We start from the raw sequence: 26,796 nt of genomic DNA on the forward strand, positions 1-26,796 counted from the left end.
AATAATACCAAAAAAAAGTTTTTAAAAAGGACACACTTTTTATATAAAAGGAATAGATGAAACGTGTCCTTGCGAGTTCTACAGTGAATCTGCCAGGGGTGAGGGTTGGGGGGGGGGGGGACGGGGGGGGGGGGGTGCTGTTGAGTGTGTTGATGTCCCCACTACCTGATTCCCCAGCATATTATTCAATATTTCTCACTGTATACCTCGGTGGGATTGTGCAGCGGCATGCTGAGTCAGACTACAGTACACAGTGAGTGATGGTTCTGGTATGTCTTAACACTGAACTTTATCCTATGAACAAAACAAAACAAAACAAAAAGTTGAATGCATTATTTGTCCTTCCCTCTCAGGACACTGAAGGTTGTGAAACAGAACTCAATGCTCTAAAAGAAACGTTTCCCAAACACTGGGTCCCCATTTGCGGGTCTCGGACAAGTTGTTATGGGTCGCGAGTAAATAAATATCCCTCAATTCTTCATGAATTCAAAACTAATTCAAAACATTCTTTTGAAAGCATACATTTGAAAAAAACTTTTAAGAAGTAGTGAAAATAGCAGATCTACAAGTACACAACGTGTGTGCTTGTAGATCTGCTATTTTCACTAGTTTGGGTTAACAGGGAGACACATTTCTCTTTTGGGTCTTGAGCTAAAAAAAGTTTGGGAACCACTGCTTTAAACTCTTCAACAAAATCCTTGATTAGTGACCTCTGCGTCCATGGAAACTGACAAACCAGACGTCTTCCTTGAATCAACTGAGAAAACCTGTTTGAGCTAGAAACAAATAAGTAACCTATGAGCTAACTGCCGTCTCTGTGACAACACAAACTAATCGGCAAACCGACATTTAAAAAGTTCTTTCGAAATCAAAAAAGCACTGCAACTGTGTGTCAACCGTAAATACAAGGACGGATTATTATCTAACCTCCGGCTTCCTGTCCTACACGTCCTTTCTCTGCTCCACGTTTTGGGACATTTCGAGTGCAACATGGTCGTGTTTAGTGATTCAGTCCCTGCTCAAAACGGACTTTCAGAGGCAAATTCAGAGACTAGTGGTGTGTCAACCATAAACAACAAGGACAATGTCATCATAACCCCCATTTCACTTCCTCTCCCTTATTCATGCTAAGCTGAGGCTAACAGATTGACCAGGGCTTCATCACACCAAAGTCCCCTTCAAAACGGTCTCCCGGATGCAGAATACTTAGTGGCCAGACCAGACGGTGGGCTTGTCTTTCGCTTTTCCCCCCAGGTCTGTCTGTCAGCAAACAAGGTTAACCTGAGGCCACAAAGCCTCTCATTCCAGTCACACACACACACACACACACACACACACACACACACACAGAAGGGGGGGGGCCATGACTTGACTGCCGAACTCACACTCACCCCAACCCCAGCACCCCCCCCCCCCCCCAAAAAAAGACAGAGCCATTTAATCCCCAGTGAAGGAGGTTAGAGAGAGAATGAACGGAGAGTGAGATGGGCACAAAGACGGAAAGAAAAGTAGAATAAAGAGAGAGAGAATGCTTTATATTCTGACCTACTGTGTAGTTTGGGGCTGGCAGCGTTCCCACATGCTCCCAACACTCAGTCCAAGTTCAACTCTCTCTCACTTCCTACTCCTCCTCCTGATCCCCCCCCCCCTCCCCCCACTCTACGTCTAAATGCCCCACCCACCCCGAGACCTCCCCTTCCTGCCCGCCCTGCACCAGCCTCTCTCTGACTTCCTGTTGCTCTGACCCCTTACTTTATTCCTGCCTCCTCCTTTCTGGCAGCTCTCCAAACAGACAGACAGATGAGACCGGATACTGACAGGGAGAGCTCCTGTGTGTGTGTGTGTGTGTGTGTGTGTGTGTGTGTGTGTGTGTGTGTGTGTGTGTGTGTGTGTGTGTGTGTGTGTGTGTGTGTGTGTGTGTGTGTGTGTGAGAGAGAGACAGACAGACAGACAGAGAGAGACAGGCACTGAGGGAGCACGAGGAACAGAGAGGACTGAGTGTAAAGCAGGGAGAGTGGACGAGAGAAAGATAGACAAAGAGAGAGAAGCACAGAGAGATGCATGGGGAAACGGCACGGAGAGAGAGAGAGAGAGAGAGAGACAGAAAGCAAGTGACAGAGATACTGTGCGAGTGCGCGCGTGTGCGTGCGCGTGCGTGTGTGTATGTGTGGTGAGGCTGGGGGGGGTGACGACGTGTGACTATGACAGCCTATCACGACACAGCCACAGTGGGAGAAGGTTTCCCAGCGGTGGGGGCGAGGGGGGGGGGCGAGGGGGGGGGCGGCCCTCCCCCTTCCGAGGAGTGACGTGGTGTCAGGTTTCAGGGCTGGCCGTGGAGCTGCCTGTCTGCCTGTCTGCCTGTATGCTTGCCTGCCTGCCTGCCTGTCTGGCTGGGAGTTATATAAACCTCAGTGTGGAAGGTTAGGAAGCGACAAAGCCAGCAATTCAGTGGGGGGGCGCCCCCTAGACACCCCCCGAGCTTGACACGCACATACAAACACACACACACACGCTCATATGGTGTAACCCGCCCACACAAACACATACACACACGCACACTCCACCACACAGCCCGGAGGCCAGTGGAGGGGAGCGAGGGGAGAGCGGTGTGGTGCTATCCAGCGAGAGAGAATAAATCCCAAGCCAGTGCCGGCTGATGCAGGCAGGCAGGAAGCAGACACCTGCTCTGTCTCACTGTCGGGGGCCTGTTAGCAGAATAAAGCACAGTCTTCAGGTCTGCTCCGTTCTGGCACACTTGTTTCTATTTATTTAACCAGGTGGTCCCTTTGCAGACGTGCAACAATACTCATCAAGAAAAAAAGAAGAAAAAAAAGATATTACGAAATATATGTGTAATGTGTATGACGTGCAATTACTTTTTAGCACGTCACAAATATTTGATAACTAAATATGCTTTATATTGGAAAACCAAACTATGATACACAATGTATCGTGAAGCTCCATCCCTTTGAGATAAAAAGGCAGACCTGGCCAGCAGGACAACATACAGTAGATGAGAACTTTTTTATATTTTGCATTATCACGGCCATCAAAATGCAACTTTCAATGCAATAATGAAACAATAAATGCTTCAGGTTCTTGTCACTCAAAGAAACCAAAACATTTTTGCTTAGATAATGTAGTTCACAAAAATGTACTGATCGCTGAATAAAGGTTCCATGTTCATGTTCATGCACAAAAGCCAAGACAAAAACCCAGCTTTTCTTTCATTTCATAACCTGCATTAACTTAGAAAGCCGGCGGTGTAAAATTAATAATAAGCATTTAAACAACAATGCCAATTTCAATCTTCATAAAGGCAACACAAACTGTACTAAAATGGAGTTGCACCAATGAAATACAGGGGTGAAAAAATGTATTAATATCTAGGGGGAAAAGACTTAAAGTACAGTGGGTCTGATATGGTGCCACGTGGGAAGCACCTGACACCACATGAGATTAAGTGAGGCTGAACGGCAGCTTAGAAAAACTGACAGAAATCTTCACACATCCAAGTCTAGTCTAGTCTGATCTGTTCCTTACATTGCAGGGCCATAAAAGCTCAAATATGCATGTTAAAATATTCTTGGAGACCCCTTTGGTACCAAGGAATTTTGGGGGGGGATCAACTGAGATGATGTGTATGCAGTATGCAGTCCGAAAGCAGGTTGGGGAAGCTGGCAAGCAAGCTGCTGGTCCACTCAACTCAGCAGTTTCCAACACAGCAGAACTGTCCCTGAATAAAAGTAATCTGTATTTGTCAACCTGCTTTATGGATTAAAGGATCTACACCATGAATTTAAAACAAATATTTAAAATGTAATATCATACTGTATTGTTTATGTCCCTCAAAGTTTTTCAAAAGGTTTGAGCCTAAATCAAGCCTCAGATATACTCATCTAACCAACTAACTTCGCTTATAAAGCACTTTTACCTGCAATACCACATTGTCCTGATTTGGCACGTGGTGCTATTGAGCCAGTTTGTATGCATGTTATCTCCTGGTTCTGTGTGGAAAAAGTAAAAAAAAAAAAAAAAGAAGACTTTTTTATTTTATTTATTTTTTTATGTTGGAACTGAAAAACGGGAGGGATTGTACCACTAGTGACGTCACTTTCAATTTACATAAAACCCCAGATATGCTGTGAAAGCCTGAGTGCTCAAATTCAGGTATTTTTTGGGGGATAGAAGAGAGGTAGGAGAGACCAAAAACACACAAAAAAGAAGAAAAAGTTAAAGTTCATGTATTTACAAGTATTCTGCACAGTCCTAACTTAATATCATGATAGGAAACCTACTTTTTGGGTCCATTGGCCACAGTGGCTAATACATACATACATTTCACACATTTGGCTATTTCACAAGCCAAATATGATTAATTGGAAAACAAAGAACCTCTCGTTGATACAGTAGCCGTTTACCTGAAAGTGACAAGCTAGGTAGGCAAACTTTCCGGCAACTGTCAAAACCGCATTCTACTGGGGGCTCGTGTTTCCTACCATCCTTAACATTCACCGTAGTTATCCGTAAAGTGATTGTGTGACTTAGGCAATAACATGATAGGGCTGAACACAGCCCTATCCACAGAATGCTTTCACTCCGAAAGAACAAGCAACAAGTGGTGCTCAGTCAGTGTGCTGCTGTGGCCTCTCAGACTTTCAAAGTTTAGTTCCCTCTTCATCCACACATATATATCTCCGTTCAGAATATAACTACATCATAATTAACAAATTTAGACCTAGAAAGCCTATATGTTGTTATTCTACCTTTCAATCCGGGAAAGCATCTGTGTCATTTTAGATATCGCTGCTGTCGGGCAGAAAGCTCTTATCTCCATAGTCAAACTTTTTGTGTTTTTTCGTAAATGAATGCCCTACTTCATCATACCACAGCGTCACACAAAAGCATCAAAAGTAGCAGATCTACAAGCTCAAAACGCGGCGCAAAGAAATGTTGCTTATCACACCAACATTATGGGGGGCTTTGTGTTGCTGTGCTGCAAGGAAATCACCATACTTTTAAGTTTGCCAACTTCAAATAGGCAACTTGGCTATATATACCGAAGCTGCCCTCCACTAAAAGATTACTGAAAGATATTCTTAGGATGATTCACACGTGGTTCACTGTGACATTCATACATTTTGTGGCAGTTACCTGGTAGTAATGAAAAAGTTTAAGTTTAAAGTGCTGGCAGCATTTCTTCTTTTTTTTTAAATTGAGAAGTGGTCTGTTATACCGCTAACCTTTTTCTAACCATCATTTATCCAGGCAGGGGTTTGCTGAGTAAATATGCTTTTCCTCCTTAGCACTGCCTTGCTTCACGCTCATATCTACATTCACAGCTGAGAACTTCCACAGTCTTGAATGACCACTGTTGCCCATTGAGAGCCTCCACATGATAAGTTGGTGGTTAAGAGCCTTGGTACACTCAAGGTAGAACAATTTATTGTTTCAGCACCAACATTGTGATGTATGTGCCTATGTGCAATAGTCACATCGATTCCAAAGGACGCCATGTAAAGCAAATTGGTTATTCACATTAAGCATTAACTCTGTGCTTGATAGAAGACAAAAACTAGTACGGTGTTTCCCTTAAGTGGCAAAGACAACATTTCATGCATTTTTCAATAACCTCTGAATATTTCAAATATCCCAAATTGGATCCACAGAACACATTTACCGTACAAGCTTGCCGTTTTAACTGTTTTTGACTGTTGAAAATGTTTGTACAATGAATTAAATGGTTTAAAATCTCTGGACGGTCACTTGAAAGCTTCCGTTTCAAAGAATCGCACCCTCACAAGTTACAAGCAGTGGTATTGGTTACACTGGCACTGCAGGCTCACACAAAGTTGATGCCAAGAAACATCCCCGAACATTCAATACAGGCGGAAGGCAGGCACTCGGATACTGACACTGACAGACTACCAATTGGCCATAAGTTAAATGACTGAAAAGCATTATTTTAGGATATGGCTTATGTTAGGGAGGGAAACTTGCACAATACCTTTAATATTAGGTTCAATGAATTGATGTCCGAGTATGTAACCAGAGAATTAAACAGGTGCCTTATACTTTCCCCCTCTTCAGCATTGCTAGTGGTACATTCTACAAATTACAGTTTGCATTTTATTTTACTATATGTATGTATTGCAATATAAAAACAGAGAATGTGACTGGGTTCACTCTTCTGAGGGAACCTGGTGATTTAAAGAGGCAAACTCCCAGTTAAAAGTCTGTTTCTTTGCTGTCTTCCTCCACGTGTTAGGAAAACGCAAGAAATATAATTTTATGAAATGCAACAAAAAATTAGATGCACATGTTTTTCAGGGCATTGATGAAAAGTGGCAGTCCCCCCGCCCTTTTTCTTTCTTCATTCTCCTTCATTCACAGGTTTTTCCTCCCTCTCTTCCTTACCCTGGTTTGAATGTGAGAATGTGTGAGACTTGACTTAATTTTTAAAATCAGGTTGTTGTAATTTTTTCTCACACAGTCTCACACATTGAGAATGTTCATGTCTTGTGCATTTGTTGTTGTTTTGTTCGTTTTTTTTTCTGTTTGCATGTCATTCATGTTGTTAGTGTGAGACGATTGCAGACCTCTTCGTTACACTTATTGTCATAATTTGTTGTCTCTCCTGTCATAAAATCTATAAACAGCTTTGTAAAGAAATGTAAATATATTCCTCTCCAGTCTACAAACAGCATGCTCCACGTGAACAAAGCCGCTCTCTGTGGAGAAGTCAGTCCGTGCAGAAATGTGAACAGTACTATTCCAGCTAGAGAGCCTGGCTGAAAATGACTGTCATCACATCAGCACAGACTTCAGTGAGACAGTGAGGGGGTTAGAGAGAGCACCATTCGCTATGAATAAGCGACACAATAAGAAGTTATTCTCCATGGAACCCACTGAGGACACATGTAATTATTTCAGTGACAGTGTCTGTAACTCAGTAAAAAATGTGGCGCACACATGGATTCAAGAAAAATGAAATCTCGAGACTGAAGAATTGTGCCCTAATAATGTGTGATTTGTGAAACGGTGTGAAAGGAGCCTAAACAACACAATATGTAAAAATCATGATGTTTTAGTAATATTGTTCCTGCTGTTCGACATACTGCCAACCAGGTGAAGAAATCATAGATTGAGGCTTTAAAGCTTTGCTTTTATGAAATATCCGAGATCATTAGGGTTTTATGGAAGATGCTTCAGAACATATTGCTAGTTTGACCACTTCACATGCTCTAATCTTAAAATAATAACCAAAAATAGCCTATCTACATACAAGCTCTCAATGCACCGCAATGTAGATATGCTATTTTTCACTGCGCTACATGCTTCCATAGAAGACATGCTGGCTTCTATGGAATCCAAATTACTTTTATCCATGTGTACATGAGTTTTCTTCTTCCAAGAAATTACAAATGGCTTTCATTATGTAGAGTGTTAATCATTTTCTCAGTCATCTGTATAACAAGTTAACAATATTAGGGAGTTTCCATGCAGTTATAAAGAGTCTATTTACCCCATTGTTTTGGTGACAAGGGTTCATGCCATTTACTCTGATGTCTCACTTGTAAGGCACTCTGGATAAGACTGTTAGCTAAATGCCTAAATTAGAAACGCAAGCAAGGCCCGGACCGCTGGCCTAGTGGTCCGGGCACCTAGCGGCCCTATTCTGGGCGCCATCTTACCCATTATCCCTAAACTTCTTTGCCATTTTTTACTATTTTGAAAAACATTTTCAAGTAGTTCAAATAGCCAATCTACATCGACACATTGTGAGCTTGTAGATTTGCTATTTCAACTATTTGAAAATGTTTTTCAAAATAGTAAAAAATGGCAAAGAAGTTTAGGGATAATGGGTAAGACGGCGCCCAGAATTTGTTCAAAACTCACACAAATCGGACCACATTATCTCTAGAGTAATAAAGATCTTTCATATTCCATTCCGATTGGCTATGATTGCCTTCGAAGGTTTGTGAAAAATCATAATCAACCGCAAATTGGAATCACACACTGAAGGGCCTCTAAACAAGGCTGAGCCAAAAGCGATTTCACTTCTTAGACCCATAGGGGGGTGCCATAAATGTTTGTTGCAGAAACATGATTTTCTTTCAACAAAAACTACAAATGGATCTTGTGAGTCATGGTGGGACAATGACTGCGAAACAGGGTTTTGATATTCCGTACCGTTTGCCTGCAATTGGCTTCAAGCATCAGTTGGGGCGTGGGCGTATGTCATAGAAATGCTACCCACCCCCCGGCTCAGATTCATCGCGTCCTTGCGGCTGCAACCCACAACTTAAGGCCTTTGCAGACAGCGTGCGATTTTTCGCACGAAAAAAACGGACAATATATTTTTTTTAATTAACACATGGTTCTCTATGACCTCATGCACACCGGCTCCGAATTTGCCGTGCGGCAAGTGGCTGCGGCGATGCGTTTTTTTTTTTTTCAATCGAACCCAATTTGATTCGTACGTCTTTTCGCATGCGATAAAAACTGATTGACTAGTCGCACCCTGTGTGCAAAGGCCTTTACTCAGCCCTGGTTAGGCAACCCAGCCTGGCAAAGATTTGCGCTCCGTGGAGCGTCCTTTTCAAGTCAGCCATGCAGTCGTTTGAAACTCAGGTGGGCGCAGACATCTTGGCTGTTCCAAAACAGGCCTGTCAATTTCAATCTTCAGCCTCCGTTATTCCAACAATCACAGCAGCAGACGTGCTTGCATCATGTGGGCCTGTGTAAACACATGCTATGGCCATCCAGCCCACAAACTGGAGTGGCCAGCCAGGATGTTTCATGCCTGTTAACTCTTAATTTATGCACCCGTCGTGTGCCGATAATAGCAGATGTACCAGCTCAAAACCATGGTGTGAGCTTGTAGATTGCCTATTTTCGGCACAATACACCATCATAAGGCAAAGTATAAATTATGAGGCTTAACTCACTTTCAATCCTCGCTGTGTTCACACGGGCAGCTACAATTTTAAAATGGAAGCCAGCGACATGAAGATACAAAGATACATCCGTCGTTTGTAGCTGCTACAAAAGCTATAACAGCTACAAAGCTACAAAAAAGGTTGTAGCTTTGTAGCTTTGTATCTTTTGTATCTTCCAGTGTGAACACAGCATGAGAGGAAACCCTAATAGTCACTGGGTTCAAATAACCCTGTATTTAACCACTCTCCTAAATCCTAAACCAGCCAGTGTGTGTGGATACAGAGGTGTGTGTTCACTACATAAACCCTACATAATTCGATGACAAGGGTTCACCAGGGTTCACCAGGGGTCTATACTTGGCCCCCCTCCACACCAAATCTCTTCACCGAAAGAGAAAAAACAAGCTCACAACACACTGTGAAACGTTGTGAGCTTGCAGACCTTTTTTGCTTAATGTTCACCTATTACTGTCTGACATGCCCAGAATAGGAATGCTAGGGTTCATGTGATCACTACACTGTCATAATGTATGAATTTCAACAAGTGTACTACATGCAAGTGTATGTTTCTCTACTTTCTGTTCCCAGAAAGGTGTTTTTGGTGAAAACAAGCTATATTCAACTGTCAATAACGAAAGAACGGAACAGGCTAGAAACTTGTGAGCTTGTGGATCTGGTACTTTTGCTTAATGTTCGCCTATCACTGTCTGACATGCCCAGAATAAGGAATGCTAGGGTTCATGTGATAACTACACTGTCATAATGTATGAATTTTGACACGTGTGCACGACATGCAACATGGATGGATAAAGGACGCATTATGTTAGTGCCTCAGATATTATCTCACCACCGCTTTTCAACCTTTGAAAAACATAGCAAAGCAGGCGGCACAAATCAATCTTGATCTCCCGAGAACTGGCCACAGCTGCATGTGGAACGTCAGGACAGTCAGAAATCCTAATTAGCCACATATACACTGTAGGGGAGTGAAGAGTGAGCAGCCCTCCCCCGATGCCTTGCCTGTTCAGCAAACACACCATCAGCGGGCTCTTCACACACCAGTGAACATGAATAGCGCAGTCAGCCAGTAGGCATCAACACAGGGCTAGATGTTGACACAGACAGGGAGAGGTCTCAGTCTACACGCATGCAGTTTTCACCGCCCTATACTTCAATTAGGGACATTTGTGGGACGGCCAAAATGGCCATGGTGTACAAGCCACTGTCCACTACTACCAGCTTCATTGTCGCCATCTATACCTGCTAAGATGATGCAAATCCTAGGGGGTCCTTGGGGGGAACAGTTTCACTTTCAATATTACTTCACCAGCCCAATGAGAAAAAGTACAAGAATGACTATTCAGGTATAATAGACATTTGTAGAATTCTGACATGAAGATGTCTGAGAAGCACTGTGATAAGTTGGCAAAAGCAGGACTGAACATAAGCACTCATTTATCATAATATTGGCTACTGTGGCAACTTGTGAGTCATTGCCAACAGAACAATGAGTATTTATGGGATTTGATGTACTGTGACTATCCCTTATGCTATTAACATGAGGGTGAGCTACGTAAAGACCTGGTTGACACGTTAACCCATTCAATCTGGGAACGCATACTGTGTAATTTTAGATTTTTAGCTATACACGAATCCACGGAGTGCTGCCCTGTAGGTGGCGCCGCCATTGCTACGGTGTCAGACTCGATCAGCTGCTGCTGCGCGGTGTCAGTCAGCTGCAGTCACTGACTGCCCACGTTACTGTTTTACCTGCTTTTTACTAACTTTTACTAACACTAACTTTACAAAGATGTACAGAAAATCGGGATGAACCTGTGTAGTTAATGGCTGCTCCAACAGCCAAGCAGTTAAAGAGTAACGTCAACAGACAGACACCGCAGCAATGGCGGCGCCACCTACAGGGCAGCGCTCCCCCAATCTCAATATATTTTGTTCCATGGACCCCCAGCAACAAAGATTTGAGTTAAAAATGTATATAAATATATATTCAAAGATTTGCATTGAAAAAAAAATCTCCAAAATAGCAGATCTACAAGAGCTTGTATATCTGCTACTGTATATTTGAAGAGCCAAATAAATCTAAAGTGACACAAATGCGTTCCCGGATTGAATGGGTTAAGAGGAAAGCAGGGGTTGGGTGAGAGAATGTTAAATGATGTTCATTGTTTTAGTAAGAGCAAGTTGTATGTGAGTAGACATGGGACCGCATAGGAAGAGCCTGTCGAGTCTCAATAACTTCTGAACACAGGCACGCTTGTTGTAGTCTCAGAGAGCAGACTTTTGTGTTTCTTTTTAACACAACCTTAATACGCTGATGCAACAAATTGGCACATTCTTATAAAAAGGATTTGGTAATGTTGTCAGTTACTTAAGGCCTTTGCAGACAGGGTGCGATTTTCCGCACGGAAAAAACGCACAATATCATTTTTTAAATGAACACATGGTTCTCAATGACCTCATGCACACCCCGTGCGGCGATGCGATGCGGCGATGCGTTTTTTTTTTCAATCGAACTCAGTTCGATTCGTGCGTTTTTCCGCATGCGTTTTTTCGGTGTGCGTTTTTTCGCACCCTTTTCACAGGCCTTTATGGCATCGCTATCGGGTGGAAAACTTGCATGTCAAAAACCGTTCCTTACTTAATATCAGGAAATGGAAAAAAATAACCTGTGTTCCAATGGATCTAATGTAGTTATTATTTAGTCACAAACTCTTGTTAATACTTTTCATTGATTAAATAGTTATAAAACCAGACAAGAGTTAACCACTTTAAACCTGGTGTCCCTATTTTGGTCATATCATTATACCGGTATGTGAAAATATAGGCCTACCTACACAGTAAATCCTGACTGTTTAACTTAATTAAAACACATAGAATTCTGTTTAAAAAAACAACACATAGACCTGAATTGTGTGTCAGAAAAAGTTGATACATTTAAAAGACTGAGTAGGCATGTGCTGACCTAGGAGGCAGCTTGTCAAGCTGCTGGTGCAATGCACTAGCCTGGTAAACCATCCTGGTCGCGTGTATTCACTTTATCATGTGTCTACGTCTACAGCAGTGGTTCCCAAATTATTTTGTGCAACATTGTTTTCTCTCTAAACAGTAAACAAACCAACATACAGTATAAGGGTATACGGGGTATCTGCACTTTTCTAAAGTTACAATTTAATGACGTTTAAGACCTCTTTAATACCAAATTGGTCAAATTGTCAAATATTACGCAGAAAGAGGCAACCATTGTGAAAATAGCCAATCTACAAGCTTGTGCGTGAGCTTGTAGATCGGCTATTTTCACAATATTTATGGAACCAGTCAGTCAAACTAATTGTAATGCCTACTATTCCAAGTGCTTGTCAGGGTGGAGGGTCCCCAGTTCAAATATGATTCTTTTGGGGGGTAGCGGCCTGAAAAGTTTGGGACTGGTCTGGCCCTATGCACTGGGTGGGGGTTTTGCAGAAACCAAAAAGTGGAAGGGCCCTGTGATTGAAAGACGTTGATTGGCTCTTCCAGTTTTTGGAAGAATGTGTTTTGTTTTGTTTTGTTTTGTTCTAATCTACATCTATGTTTGTATAGTTTTTCTAAGATGATTTCAACGTAGATTTTGTTGTTCATTAGTAGGATGCATGCCATGGACGCATCGACGGTGAGTAACTTGTGATATGACAACTCCTCCTGTCATATCACTATTTTCAACACAAATGCCTGTTGCTGGGACGCATCTGACAGCTGAATTCTTGAGCTAGAGAAGACCTTTATTCTTTTAATTAAACAATTTTGACGGGTGCGCCCGGTGCCACGTTTTCAACTTTGTCCTAGGGGAAACACTGCAGATTACATTTCATATAAACCTTAAAATATTGGTGTATTAATACGTTTTTGTTATAGCATAGTTATCATTCAAAAAAACTGAAGTGGCCGCGGGTGGTGGGGGTGGTGGACAGGCAAGTCGGAGGCTGTTAGATGAGACCAATGACACCCCAAAAGGCTCCCTTTGGATGTGAAAAGTTATTCAGTTCTTAATGGACCCACAATAAACCTTTCCACAAAGTGTTGTGGTGGTATTGCATGAATCCGTTTGGAAGTTATGCACTTTCTTTGTGATGGACAACTACCTCTTTTGGCCCGAATGATGTGAAAAGCTTCCTTGGCCCATGACCACCTTTCCACAAAGTTTTGTGCGAATTTCTTAATAACCTTTCCTTGACTTTTTTAAAGGGTCAGACAGACAGACAGACCAGGGCAAAATATACCATGCCCTATTTTATATCCTGGCAATGTTTTGTTTTTTTTGGGTTGCTTTTTACCTCTTTTTATCCCCAATTTAGTCGTATAGCATTTTGTCACTGCAGTTCTACTCTACTGGCTCACCTGCGGTAGAGCCTCCGTCCTACTCCTCCCGCCCAACACTCCCTGCTGACAGGTGCCACCCCAGCCTGTAGGAGTATGTGCAGTGACAAATACCCTCCCCGCCCACTACTTGACCACTGCGCCAACCGAGCGCCAATACCATGGCAATGTTAAATACTCCTTTCTGATTTCTGATACAACTAAATTTGAGTAAGGTTTCAGCCCTATCAGAGCTTTACTGATTTCCATTATAAAATAAAAGTTTATTATTTCAAAAAGTTCAAAACATATGTGAGAAACAAAATCACTTCTATGGCCTAGTGGCAGCGTACACAACAAATGTGGTGCTGGTCGGTACAGCGGTTTGCGAGATTAGCTCTGTCTGCACGCAGACCAACCCTCTGTTAGATACCCAGACTCCTGCTCCTGCCCAACATGACACAAATATGTAGTTGTAAAGTTGTCATGTGCGGCCAGGTAGACATAGGCAGCAATGACCGGATAGGAAGATCCAGCTCCTAAAAATGACAAAAATGTGTGGTCCAAGCCATGTTAGCATGTCATTAAAATATAACGAACATGAACTGTCACATAAGACATATACAGACGTATTGAAAATGGAACCATGTTTTTATTTGTGTGTAGACTAGGCAATAGGCATGAAAATGTTCCGAAACATGTCATGTCAAGAACCCACACAATGTGTCACCGACCGCCGAGTGTTTAAGGCTCGTACCGCATAGGCTCTGATGCCTGACAGCGTGTCCTGGGTTCGATTCCCGAGCCCGGCGGACCTTTGCTGCATGTCACTCCCCAACTCTCTCTCCCTGTTTCCTGTCTCTCTTCACTATCAATAAAGGCAGAAAAAAGAAAGAAAGAAAATAACCCCCACGTATTTAGTCATGGACCCCCATTTGAAAATATTGTGTGCTAGGGAGTAGGGACCCCCATAAGATTTGTTTTGTTAAAATTATCCAAGATAATAAATCTAAAAAAGTCTCCAAGATTATTCCAAAAGTCTCACAATTTGTCAACATTTTTCTAGCTTTTCTAAAATAGCCGATCTACAAGCTCACAATGCTTTGCGAAAGCGACATTGTGAGCTTGTACATCTGCTATTTTGAAATAGCCTAAGTATAAAATAGGGTTAAAGTGGTTAAACAGATTTTGACGCAATATTAACACATTTAGCTGGGGCCGCCCTGGAACCCCCTCAATGACCCCCGGGGGACCCCGGAACCCCACTTTGAGGACCAGTGAGGCTAGGCAGTGCTCATGCTGGTGCTCGGGCTGCTGCTCTGCCTGTGAGCTTGGAGGATGCTACAACATTACAGGACCAACTGTGCTCCAAGAACCGCCTCAAGCCTGTCACAGCCAGCTAATGCATTCTCCCAACCTCCCCCTCCATCTCTCTCTGTCTCTCTCTCTCAGTTCTCTCCTGTCTGTCCCTCAACCCCTCCCCCGCTCTCAAGTGCTCTCCTTCACTGAGCTCTCTCTCTCTCTCTCTCTCGCTCTCTCTACCGCCGCTCTCCCCCCACTCACACGTGCGCACACGCTTACGCACACACAAAGTCACATGGAAACCGCAATAGCGGCCACACAACATCAAGCGAGCGAGCGAACAAGCAAGCAAGCAAGCGAGCAAACCTCCCCCCACGCGCCGCTCTCCAGCCGGGGCAGTGTGCAAGTGCCTCTGGCTTGCCCTGACCCACATCTTGATATAGCCCTAAGTATGCTTACAGCTAAGTCCTGAAGACGCTCCTGCCACTCTCAGCCTAATCAGGCCCGACCTCCTGTCGGCTCGCGGGGCGGGTAGACAGGCCAGGCCAGGCCGGGCAGATCATTATCATTTTCACCAGGAGGTTCCCAACGTCAACCTCTCTCTCCGCCCTCCCCCACTTAAGACCACACCACCACCACTGATTGCAGGTTCCCACCAGTCAGTCCCGCGCCACGCTCTCTATCTGGGCTAGTTAGTTAAACATTACATGGGTGGCTGGCTGCCCTCTGTGATACATAGCACAAGGAGAGCCCTCTTTTCTCTCTCTCTCCCTCTTCCACTGCTAGCTGTATTAATTTAGCAAAAGCACTTGTAACGACTAATTTGTCCAGTCGTTTTCAACAAGTAATTATCCCTGCTCCGCTCTGATTCCAACGATTAGCCATATGCTGGAGTGAAACGGGACACGAGTGGCTTTCATATACTGTACATACTGTATGTGAATTCTCAATCTGAATGGGAAAACTCAGCTAAGATCGCAATATCAGCTCTATCTCAGCTTCAATACACTTCTGCAACATGTATGACTTTAGATAATGATACTGCATGGCCTTGTGGGGGGAATGGCATGAAAAAGTGAGAATCACATAATAGAAGTGCATGATAGAGCGGTACTGCATAACAAGTCAGAAAGAGCCTCTTTAAGCCTGAGTTATACTTAGTGCATGCGGGAGTTGTTCACCAAAAATACGGTAGCCGATTTGCTATTTTCGGTGTGCGACACCCGTGTGCATTTAAGTATACATCAAGCATACGGCCATGATCACATAGGCCACTTCTTCTTCATAATCAAAAACTAGGCACATCTGTGAGCATTGCTACTAGTACACAGGGCAAGAGCGTAAGGTGCATGATGTTATTCTCATTGGTAGGCTATACATAGTTTAACTTAAGGTCAATACATGCTCCTCACGACATCCAAAACCAAAATGCTGTTTCGGACAGACTTTCCGGAAAGTCAGGACATCACGAGTTCTGAGGAAAAGTTCTGAGACCGGCCATCAGAAGTTCTGAATGACGTCAATTTGTAGTTATATAACCTAACTTTCCAGAAATGTCAGGGGGAGCGTGTATTACGCTAAGTGTAATACTGTAGAAATGAGTGTGTAGCAATTCGATTGGTAGGTTCTAATTAGTTGGCTTAAAAGACTGGACACAGAGGGTGACAACCATTACATGCGCCTGCCGCGACCAAACCATTGAAAACTGCTGAAAAAAGACACAACAGTGCGATCGCGTCCTTAGAAACTACCATTTCCACAATTTCAGCCAACACATCCGTTACAGACAACAACAACAGAAAACATCCACGTCTTGATTCATTACCTTTTCTTCCTGGTAATCCAAAAGCGGGGGCTTCCTGTCCTCCCCTTCCTCCTGGCTGCCGTTGTCCCAGGAGCCGTTGGACTCATCCTGCTGGCTGAGTGCGGCTTCCAGCTGGGGCAGCAGGTCAGGCAGCAGGTCAGGAGCCTCCAGGCCCTCAAAGTCCCTGCCCTGAGCCTCTGCTGACAGTAGCCTCTCCTCCATGCCCTGGTATCCATTAATAGTGGCGCTGGAGGAGGAGGAGGTGGTGGTGATGGCAGGGACACTGGCTGTAGCCCCGCAGCTCTGGGGCTGCTCAGGGGGCAGCTGGCCAGCCACGCTGGGGTAGCAGCATATATCCTGGCCAAACATTTCCGTGGAGCTGTAGCTCCCCGGGGTCTGTCCCGAGCAGTGCAGGGGGCGATAAGGACATTCCTTGGCCTGGCTGACAAGGGCCTGGGGTGGCTGCTGTTGAAGGTGATGACCCATACTCGGTGGGGCTGTAAATTCACACCCAGGCCCTGACAGCTCAGGCACTGTGGAAGTATGGAGAGCAGCGGTGGTGGTGGCTGTGTTGGACCTGGGTACGGAAGCTGAGGGAAGATTCTGCTGACTCAGTCTGGGTATTTCAGGCTCTCCCGGGTAAGCAGGGTACTGGGAGGGCCGGTAGGCTGTGGCGGAGGTGATGGAGCACACGGGTAGGGTGTGAGCCATAGACGAAGACTGCATGGAAAAGGACAGGCTGGGGTCTTCGGGTCCCGACCCAGGGAAAGCTTGACCTCCCCTGGCCAACTGGTAGCCACCTTGCTGTTGGTGCTGTTGTAGAGGAGTCAAACCAAGAGAGCCATTCTGACTCTCCATATAAGACTTACTGGGCAGATCACCCGACGTAGGCGTGGCTCTGGAGTGGAAGCGAGCTCCTCCTATAGTGAGCTGCTGTTGAACCAGCGGCTGACTGTGGTGCACTTGGCTCTGAAGATGGCTGCCTGGGTGAAAGGGAAAGTTGTGATGCTGCTGCTGTTGTTGTTGTTGTTGTATGGCCAGAGCCTGAGGGTTCATTTGGTGATGCTGACGTTGGTTCATCATCTGTTGATGGTGATTTTGCTGTTGATGCAGTTGTTGCAATCGCTGTTGTTGTTGACAGGGGTGGTGTTGCTGCTGTTGTGGTTGTTGCTGTCTACGCTGAAGTTGCTGGTCGTGAAGCTGCTGCTGATGATGTTGATGAAGCTGCTGTGGCTGCTGCTGCTGAGATAAGGGGAGGTACATATTCCCATTCTGGTCCTGGTTACCCCACATGGGGCTGCCACTGTTACAGAACATCCCATTAGACTGGGGAGCTTGTGCAATGGAGGTGCCATGATACTGGCCATGTTGCTGTGCCATAATGCCACCTCCTCCTGCTCCGTCACTGGTGCCCCCTGAGCCATGAAATGGCTGGCCCATAGGGTTTTGGGCCTTGATGGCGTTATAGTGACCCATCTGCTGTTCGTAGCCAGGAAGGGGCGGCTGCTGGGAGGACGTCGAGGAGGTCGGGGGCATCATGCCTTGGTGACGTTTCCCCGGTCCAAGAGGCTCTACTTGGAGGGGCTCAAAGTCAGCACTGAGGTTCAGTTCGTCCACTAGTGACGGTCCTGAGGCGAAGCCCTCCTCGTCAAGCCCCTCCAGCCCTCCAACAAACAGGTTGGAGTCATCAAAGAAGTCCATGGTGGCAGAGACTGGAGGGCCACACTGCAGCCTTCTGAGAGTCACCGAATCAAATCCAAAGCCAGGGTTGAGGAGCACCGCAGTGTCTATGGAGCTACAGTAGATCCATTATTCTGGGGCCCTGCGTAGAGAGAGACACATATTCAAATTCAAAGCAATTTTTTATCAGAACAAACTGGTATAAGGTCCCCTTTCAGCTTAGGTTGCAGTTTGAAAACTGCTTATCAGACTAAACCACTACGGAGAAATAGTTTAGTGCAGGTTCTCTCCCCCCTACCAATACGGTGTAGTCGAATTTGTATTTAGGGGTGTCAGTCCATCCATCAAGCACCCTCTATTTATGGAAGTCTCTTTTTTTCTTTCTTTGTTAGTAGTTGGTCACGGCGTATTTTCTCAACTGTGTCATATCACTGTAGGTTGACAGAGGTCTGTACTCAGTCAGCAGCAAGCATGGCCAGAGAGTCAACAGAGGCTTCCGAACAGCCAGATAATGACTAGGTCAGGAAGGTCTGGAATAAGTTCAGCAACATCAATTACCTATTGGCAATGGCTTTAACGCGTGCAGCAAAGCAGCTGATGCAAGACAACTGGCAGTCAGCAGGCAGGTGCCTCTTCCCTCTTCCTGTTCAAAACGCACACACCATATACTAGCATAACCCACCACTGTGAGCCTGCCTGCTAGAGTAGTACATGTGGGAGGTGCACACAGCTGATAGCATTTTTAACAGCTACAGGGATGGACGGAGGAAAGCGAGGTTGGTTTTCCTCCTCTCAACCACAGATGACTAGCACAAGATGACAGATCTCCACACGTGTTGTGGTCACCGTTTGATGATGATATGCACACACACACACACACACACCCACACGAGTGCTCACACGCATACACATGGTGTACTGTACAGTTGTTTCACACGTTGTTCAGGAGGATGGCACTGCTAAGGGAAGGGTGGGATATAGAAAATAGCCACCAGCCAAATGCGTAATGCGGGGTAAATTTGGACTAGACTTTCTTCTAATTTTGTCAACATGGGCTCCCCAGCATGACAAAACATTCCATCTCGCCATAAATAAATGTTTTAACCCATTAAGACCGGGAACGCATCTGTGGCTATATATTTGAAAATAATTGAAAATGTATGCAAATCGTTGAAGATATATATTTTAAAGCGAACATTTGTAACTCAAATCTTTGCTTTTTGGGGATTCTACAAAATGTCTTCTAAAATCCTAACAGTTTTTTTTTAAACTTATGTTGCTATAATATCAGTGGTGCTCAAACTTTTTCATGTCAAGGATCCCCAAAATTTGGCAGCGGACTCCATCTCAAAATAATTAGTTCCAGGGACCCCCAGAAGCAAAGATTTGAGTTACATATGTTCGCTTTAAAAATATATATATTATTCAAAGAACAAATTTACACGATTTTTCGAAAATAGTAGATCTACAAGCTCATAGCGTGGCACCGAGTGCCACGCTATGAGCTTGTATATCAGCTATTTTTGAATAGCCAAAGGTATCTAAAAATGACACACAAGATTCGTCCCAGGTCTTAATGGATTACCTAGCCACGTACCCCTAGTGACAAACTGACGATAGCATTTATTTATTTAGTACGTAACTTTCCAAATTCTAGTCTAGGTGCAGCAAATGTGCCCCCGTGGCCCATCTGGTGTTCAACACACTGGGGCAACCCCTGTCTAAGTAAACTGTGTCACTAAGCAGCAGCAGAGGAAAACCCAGGTCACATTTCAAACCATTAGTTCTGCCTCAATGTGAGCAACAGGTTGAAGAGAAATGAACCCAAATACTGGTACAGCACAGACAAATAAAAATACCACTACACATACTGTACAAGTGACTGCAACTTCTCAACAGGACCAGTCACACAGACAATAAATATGCAGAATTGCTAATTCCTCAGGCAAAGTCTGATCTGTCAACAGAGGTACAGGGGGTGTACGCAGTAAAATCCTCAGTGGTAATTTGACGCAGAGAGTTAAACTAACCGCTTTCATAGAGGCGTCCCTATTTTGGGTGCGTCATTATAGGAGAAAGTTAAAAATAGCAGATCTACGTGCACACAATACACCATCGTACGACAAAGTGTAACTCAGGCTTAACACAGAGGATAATGCTGTGTTTAGTTACAAAATTAAGCAAGTAGCTTAGGCAGGCCTACAAAAAGACTGGACGGAATGATAATGATAATACAGGAGAAGGTCAAAAGTCGGCTTGGGCGGCATCAAATCTGGAAAATGTGTGCAAATCTTTGAATTATATATAATTCAAAGCTAACATTTTAAGCCAAATAAATATCATTTTGGGGGTTCTTGACATGAAAACGTTTGAGAACCACTGACATAGAAACGTTTTTCAGAAAACTGTTACCTCAGGTCTCTTAATGGGTTAATCGCTATGATTTTATTCAACTGCCAGTCTCCACCATCACCCACACATCATCTCTGTTCAGCCCACTAATGTGTTGGTATCCACCTCGGCAACAAGTGTCATCACGTCCACCAGCATGCTGAAACTATGGAAGGCTCTACAAGGGTGCTTATTTCCTATCTAGTCATTATTATATGGGCCATAAATATTTAAACCCAGGACCTGTCAAAGTATGCCAATTAGACACACAGCATTGTAGGCTAGGACCAGCTCAGTGGCCTTGTGGTTTAGAGAGTTCCCTGGCCAAGTCATACCAAAGACTATGAAAATGGTACCAATGCCCTGTGATACCGCTTGGCACTCAGTATCAAGGGTTGTCATGTCCCTGTGACATAATACCGTCGTGTCCAGGGGGTGCACTTGCACATCAAGCTGCCTAATGCCACGGAAACAGGAGATGGCTCCGATTAGGCTCCTGAGCTGGACCTCATGGCTCGGGAACTCTCGTTTCCGATGGCTACTTTTTTTTTTACTATTACTTATTGTAGGCTAGACAATGTCATTCATGCTACAATGACTTTTATTGCCAGCGGTCTAGCTGGTGATAGCTAGTTTTCTTCTTTCGTTTTAAATGTTCATACCACCATCTACCCTGGTGAAATGTCAGGAAGCTATGAAGGTATGAACAAACACGTACCACCCAAGAATAGTCAAAAGGTTTGATTAACAGTATCTTGTCAAAGTGTCCACACACAGGTTGCTCCCCTACATGCTCAAGTGTTACTCCAGAGTATCAGTGAAATACCTAACATAAAAGACACAAAAGTTGCAGGCATTTAACAGCAGCTATTATCCAGAGTGACTCAAAATCTGAGTAAGTACAGTAACATGATAGAGATAGGTGTGGTAGAGGGGAAAAAATACTTTATACACAAAATGTCCACCTTAATGCATCATGTGTGGATTACAAATGGCCATATTTACAAGGTTAAGAGTAATTTCTGAATAATTGTACAATATATAAAAAGGTGCATCCTATCAGAGCCTTCGTTGCTGTGACTCCACTATAATGGCTCACTCTCTCCTTTCCTATTATCTGTCTATGCCAAAGAAAATACAAGTAGGGAATGGCCCACAACAAAATGGAGTGTCACCCAGGTGAACAGTCAGTATTTTGCCGAGTAGCGCCACCAGCAAAATGCATGGTGATGGAATTCCTTGAGGAAGAACAGCATTTCTCCCCTCCAACTGAGTTCTGAGTTTCCGACACTGGTAGAATTTGTGTCAAAGCACATTAAAGCTATTCCAGTGGCTCCTGTGGGAAAGATGCTCTGTTGAGAGTTGCTTTCACTCTGGCCATTGCCCGTGTGGTTTCATTAGACTTACTAGTGAGCCTCTCCAGAGTAGTTCTCCTCAACTGGTTTCACACACTGCTTGTTGCCATGCATTGAATATGATGTATCAGCTAGATTAGTGGTTCTCAAACTTTTTCATGGCAAGGACCCCCAAAATGATATGTATTTGGCCGCGGACCCTCATTTCAAATATTTTGTTCCAGGGACCCTCCCAGAAGCAAAGATTTGAGTTACAAATGTTCGCTTACAAAATATATATATTCAAAGGTTTGCACAAATTTTCACGATTAAAAAAAAATAGCAGATCTACAGCTATGAGATTGTATATCTGCTATTTTTGAATCGCTAAAGTATAAAAAGTTAAAATTATTGTGATGCTATATTAACACATTTTGCTGGGGACCAACTGGAACGCCCCCAAGGACCCCTGGGGGTCCCCGGACCCCACTTTGAGAATCAATGAGCTACATAATACCCTATTCCTCCATCGAAATTGCCAGATCCCTCCCGTAAAAGAGATTTGGGGTTTTTCGTGGTTGAATAAATTGTTCTTTGTACACAACCCTATCTAAACATCTTATAACACAGTAAAAGCTAATGTCTTCATCTGCATTGCACTACACTTTCGCCAAGTGTTTTGACAAATATTACATTATTTACCCCCACCCCCCTCAATCAAATTTTACATTTTCAACTGAAAAAAACTGTTGACTAATAATATCTCAATTATGCCAATTATTTCAAAACTACCTATATGAGCAATTTACTACTTTCCATTTTCATTTTCAGCTCAAGACATGACACCTGTTTAAGACCAGAAAGGCCTCGACAGTAGCATCTCACTCATTGACAAGACACTCAAAATACAAAATAAGTTGTGGGTGCCATTCCAAAACCCAGGGACTCTCAAAATGTTGTCTGACCACACTTTCCTTAACAAATACTGATGAATAGCAACACACCATGACACACCTGAATCTGGGTCCCACAATAGCCTGTCAGGAATGCACTGTGGCTTTTGTTCCCTACCACCATTGGCATTATGGGTTCTTTGTTTACTGTCCATTTTGGCCTATTGAACTATCATATCTGTGGCCTGAAGTGCCACTTATTCATTTTTTTGCACGCCTGGATGCTCAAATAAATAGGCGGCGTCCTGAGGCCTTATCTTACCCCCGTAAATAAAAATACAAGATAAGCACAATCACTGGCCAGCCAGACAAACAGAAATTAATACAACTCATGTTATGAACTTAGTGGTAGTGAGCCAATTCAGCCAAATAAGCCTCGCTTGATTGCTAACAGCCAGCCCAGCACTTAAGCTCATAACCTGTGGCCCCTAAAGTGACAGGGGCCCCAGCTTGAGAAAAGTTGCCTACATATAGGCGGTTTCTCTCACTTTCTGCATTATCAGAAGGCAATATTCACAAATTATGGAGTTTATGACTATGCTTTATACATAGAATAACAGAATGGCAGAAGTTTGAAGATGTAGGCTATAGAGGCATATATAGGGTGGCATCAAGTCAGTGTGTATGTATTCGCATCCCTTCACAGTTTCCCTTGGAGTCACCCTGAAAGTGCAGCTTTAGTAATACAATATTTGGACATTTGTAAATGTAAAATAATTTCATCAGACTCACTCAGAACATAACCAGGGGGAATTTTTTCCTAAACCTCTGATTTAAGATTTCAAGGAGTGGGTTGCCCCTTAGGCTATATTTTTACAACTGATCTCACCTTCCTCCACAAGTAGGCTATCCTCTTCATCTTCTCAAAGCAAATGGCCTGATAAGCTCCTACTGTATGCAGGCAACCTTTTAACGTTACTTATCCGAGAGAGAGAGAGAGAGAGAGAGAGAGAGAGAGAGAGAGAGAGAGAGAGAGAGAGAGAGAGAGAGAGGAGAGAGACTGAGGGAGAGAGAGAGAGAGAGAGAACGAGGTGGTGGAAGCCAAAGACGCGCTCCTTGCCTGCCTCCGGGTAAAAAAAAGAGAAAATGTTCGTCGACTATCCAGAAATAAAGAAATAAAAAAGAAACACGCGTGGCTCATTAGTTTGGATTTAAGAGACCGGCGGCACCGCACGTGTTCCTCCTTACTAAATCACCACTTTATTTATGAGGAGCCACGGGACTCGAACGTTGCTGCCTGCCGTCGTGACGCTGGAGAGAGAGAGTGAGAGAGAGCTGGAGAGAGAGAGAGAGAGAGAGAGAGAGAGAGAGAGAGAGAGAGAGAGAGAGAGAGAGAGAGAGAGAGAGAGAGAGCTGGAGAGAGAGAGAGAGAGAGCTGGAGAGAGAGAGAGAGTGTGTGTGTGTGTGTGTGTGTGTGTGTGTGTGTGTGTGTGTGTGTGTGTGTGTGTGTGTGTGTGTGTGTGTGTGTGTGTGTGTGTGTGTGTGTGTGTGTGTGTGTGTGTGAGAGAGAGAGAGTGAGTCAGCCCAGGGAGGGCGGAGGTGGATGGATGGATGGAGTCGATAGACATTCACACGATAACACCTCTAGAGTTTGTTTGTTATGGACACCAACTTTAGTTTGGATACAATTGTATCCAAATACACTTCAAACATTCAACTACAACCTCACTATAATACTCCCCGACCCGACAGACAGACACACACACAGAGAGAGTGCGCTTCAGTGGTCGCTGTCATTTCAGAACCATCACCACCATGACGATAGGAGATACTTCTGTGTGTGTGTGTGTGTGTGTGTGTGTGTGTGTGTGTGTGTGTGTGTGTGTCCTCTTTCTCTGCCCCCCCCCCCCCCCCCCCCCCCAAACACACAGACAAACACTTCGCAAAACGCTGTTAAGTCACTATGAAGTCCACTTTTATCTAGATATATACACCATCATTTCTGCAGCAGTGTGGCTGTCTGTGCGTAAGTGCGTGCATGCGTGCGTGCGTATGTGCGTGTCATTAGTCATTACACACGCACAGCTGAGTTGTTAATGTCAGAATGACAGCTGTACCGAGCCGTGCACAAAACAACAGTCAAACAACGTGTGTGTGAACTATTATCGTGACTTACCGATATGAAGGCTGGTGAACGGCAGCAGGGTCCAGGTGTCACTGAGTGTGTGAGCCTGTGTGTTGTTGAAGTTGTTAAGTTGTACTGTGTGTGGGTGTGCGTGCGTGCGTGTGTGAGTGTGTGTGCGTGTGGTGAGTTGTAGTCCTGCACGGCAGAGCCGCTCTACCCCTGCGTGTGTGTGTGTGTGTCTACTGCTGCTGCTGACGTGACGACAACAAGCACGTTTACACAGGGGACTTTGTTGCCTTGAATTGATTCCCCGGGAGGCAGCGTTGAACTCCCAGGCCAGGATGCTGTCTGTCTGTCTGTCTACGTACTGTACAGACCCCACCCAAGAATACAGACAGAGCCCCAATCAAATCAATTCACAATTTATTGTATGTATTTATCTATTTAGGCAAGGCAAGGCAAGGCAATTGTATTTGTATGTCACATGTCAACAACAAGGCAATTCAATGTGCTTTACACAGAACATTCATTTATTTATTTAATTATTTATTTATTTATTTGCTTTTATTTATTTAATTATTTAAAGGACGACTTCACCCATTTCACCCAACCTATCTTCATATAATAGGTCCTCACTAATGCTCATGATATAATGGTAAAAAAAAAATCGAATCAGTCTGTGTCTCAGAGGAGGGCTGTAGACAGTTCAGAAACCCGTCTACCAGTGACATCATCGATGGGGAATCCTAGGTAATAGAAACTGCAGGCTTTGTATTCCTGCAAAGTTGCAATGTAATAATAGATCCCATTGTTCTCACCTTAATAAAAATCTGAATTAAAAAAAAAACTTTTTGGAAAAACAAAATCCTGCCTAACAATGATGTCATTGGTAGACGGGTTTCTGGACTGTCCACAGCCCTCCAATGAGACACAGACCAAGTAGAAAAAAGTGTACCATTATATCATGAGCATTAGTGAGGACCTATTATATGAAGATAGGTTGAAAATGGGTGAAGTCGTCCTTTAATTATATATTAGTCAGTTTGTGTGATATGTTTTGGTTAAAACAAAACGTTTTTGTTAAAAGGTTAAAGCACTGTATTCTGATAGTAATCATTAGGCCTACTATATAAAGTGTAACTTGTTCAGTAACAGGGGTCTCCCCCCATCTCTACCACTGTACATTTTCAGGTAGGTAACAACATTTCAGCCAATCAGGAGAGAGTATCCATTCATCAGCTTCGTTTTTATAGTGTTCCAGTTCCAATCTTGTCAGCTCATTTCTTTGTGTCATCACTTCCAATTTCACTTGTTTAATCTGTATCCTGACTGAGTTCTTCATCCTTATTGGGTAAAATTGGACCTGAAATGTTTAATAAAGAGCCGGAGAGATGCACAAACACTCTATAGCAATTAGTACAATTAGTAGTATAATATCAGAATATGGAGCCATTTCAACACTTATTCTAACCAAAGAAAATCACTTACCTTACCTTTAATCCTATTTCTTTTTTTTTAATCGAAGTAACCCCTTTATGTTAGCATTATTGTTTAAACGTACCACTGTACTATTTGCAAACTGTTAATAAAGTATTCAATAGATCAAAAAGTCTAATAAAAATAAATCGTGGCAAAACAGTTCCAAATGCTATACGTCAAGTGGAATGAAATTCCATCCCATATGCCGGAGGGACGGCACCACTGTGATTGACCAGTTGGTTGTTATGAGCGACAGCAATTTTAAAATGTTGGATAGTGAGTGGACAGGCAAGGACCTTATGAGCTCTTTGAATAATAGCGAACAATTCCAAGGTTATACTCTATTCAGTGGTGTAAAGTAACTAAGTAGGCCTACAGTTTGAGATTGTTATTTTTTACTTTACTGGAGTATTTCAAATTTTCTGTACTTTTACCTCTACTCCACTACACTTCAAAGGCAAATGTTGTACTTTAACTCCACTACAATTATTTGAAA

The 26,796-nt window shown here is 43.7% G+C and overlaps 1 protein-coding gene across 5 annotated transcripts in view; it reads right to left on the bottom strand.

Annotated features, from left to right (window-relative positions):
• chd9 (chromodomain helicase DNA binding protein 9) overlaps positions 1–24,987 on the bottom strand; it is a 156,542-nt gene extending 131,555 nt beyond the window's left edge. For 2 of the 5 annotated variants that reach the window (XM_084062463.1, XM_084062461.1), the window contains exons 1-2: positions 24,873–24,987; positions 16,420–18,220 (exon numbers count right to left, since the gene is read on the bottom strand). In XM_084062463.1, the coding sequence (XP_083918589.1) occupies positions 16,420–18,099 (1,680 nt within the window). In that variant the 5' untranslated portion in view covers positions 18,100–18,220; positions 24,873–24,987. Of the gene's footprint in view, positions 1–1,545; positions 1,649–16,419; positions 18,221–23,585; positions 23,699–24,872 lie in introns of those variants that run through there. The other 3 variants (XM_084062462.1, XM_084062466.1, XM_084062465.1) reach the window with 3 other exon arrangements.
• Positions 24,988–26,796: the final 1,809 nt, after the last annotated feature.

This window comes from Gymnoscopelus microlampas (genome assembly GCF_963454915.1).
Source record: "Gymnoscopelus microlampas genome assembly, chromosome: 1".
In the NCBI taxonomy this organism is placed as follows: Eukaryota; Metazoa; Chordata; class Actinopteri; order Myctophiformes; family Myctophidae; genus Gymnoscopelus; species Gymnoscopelus microlampas.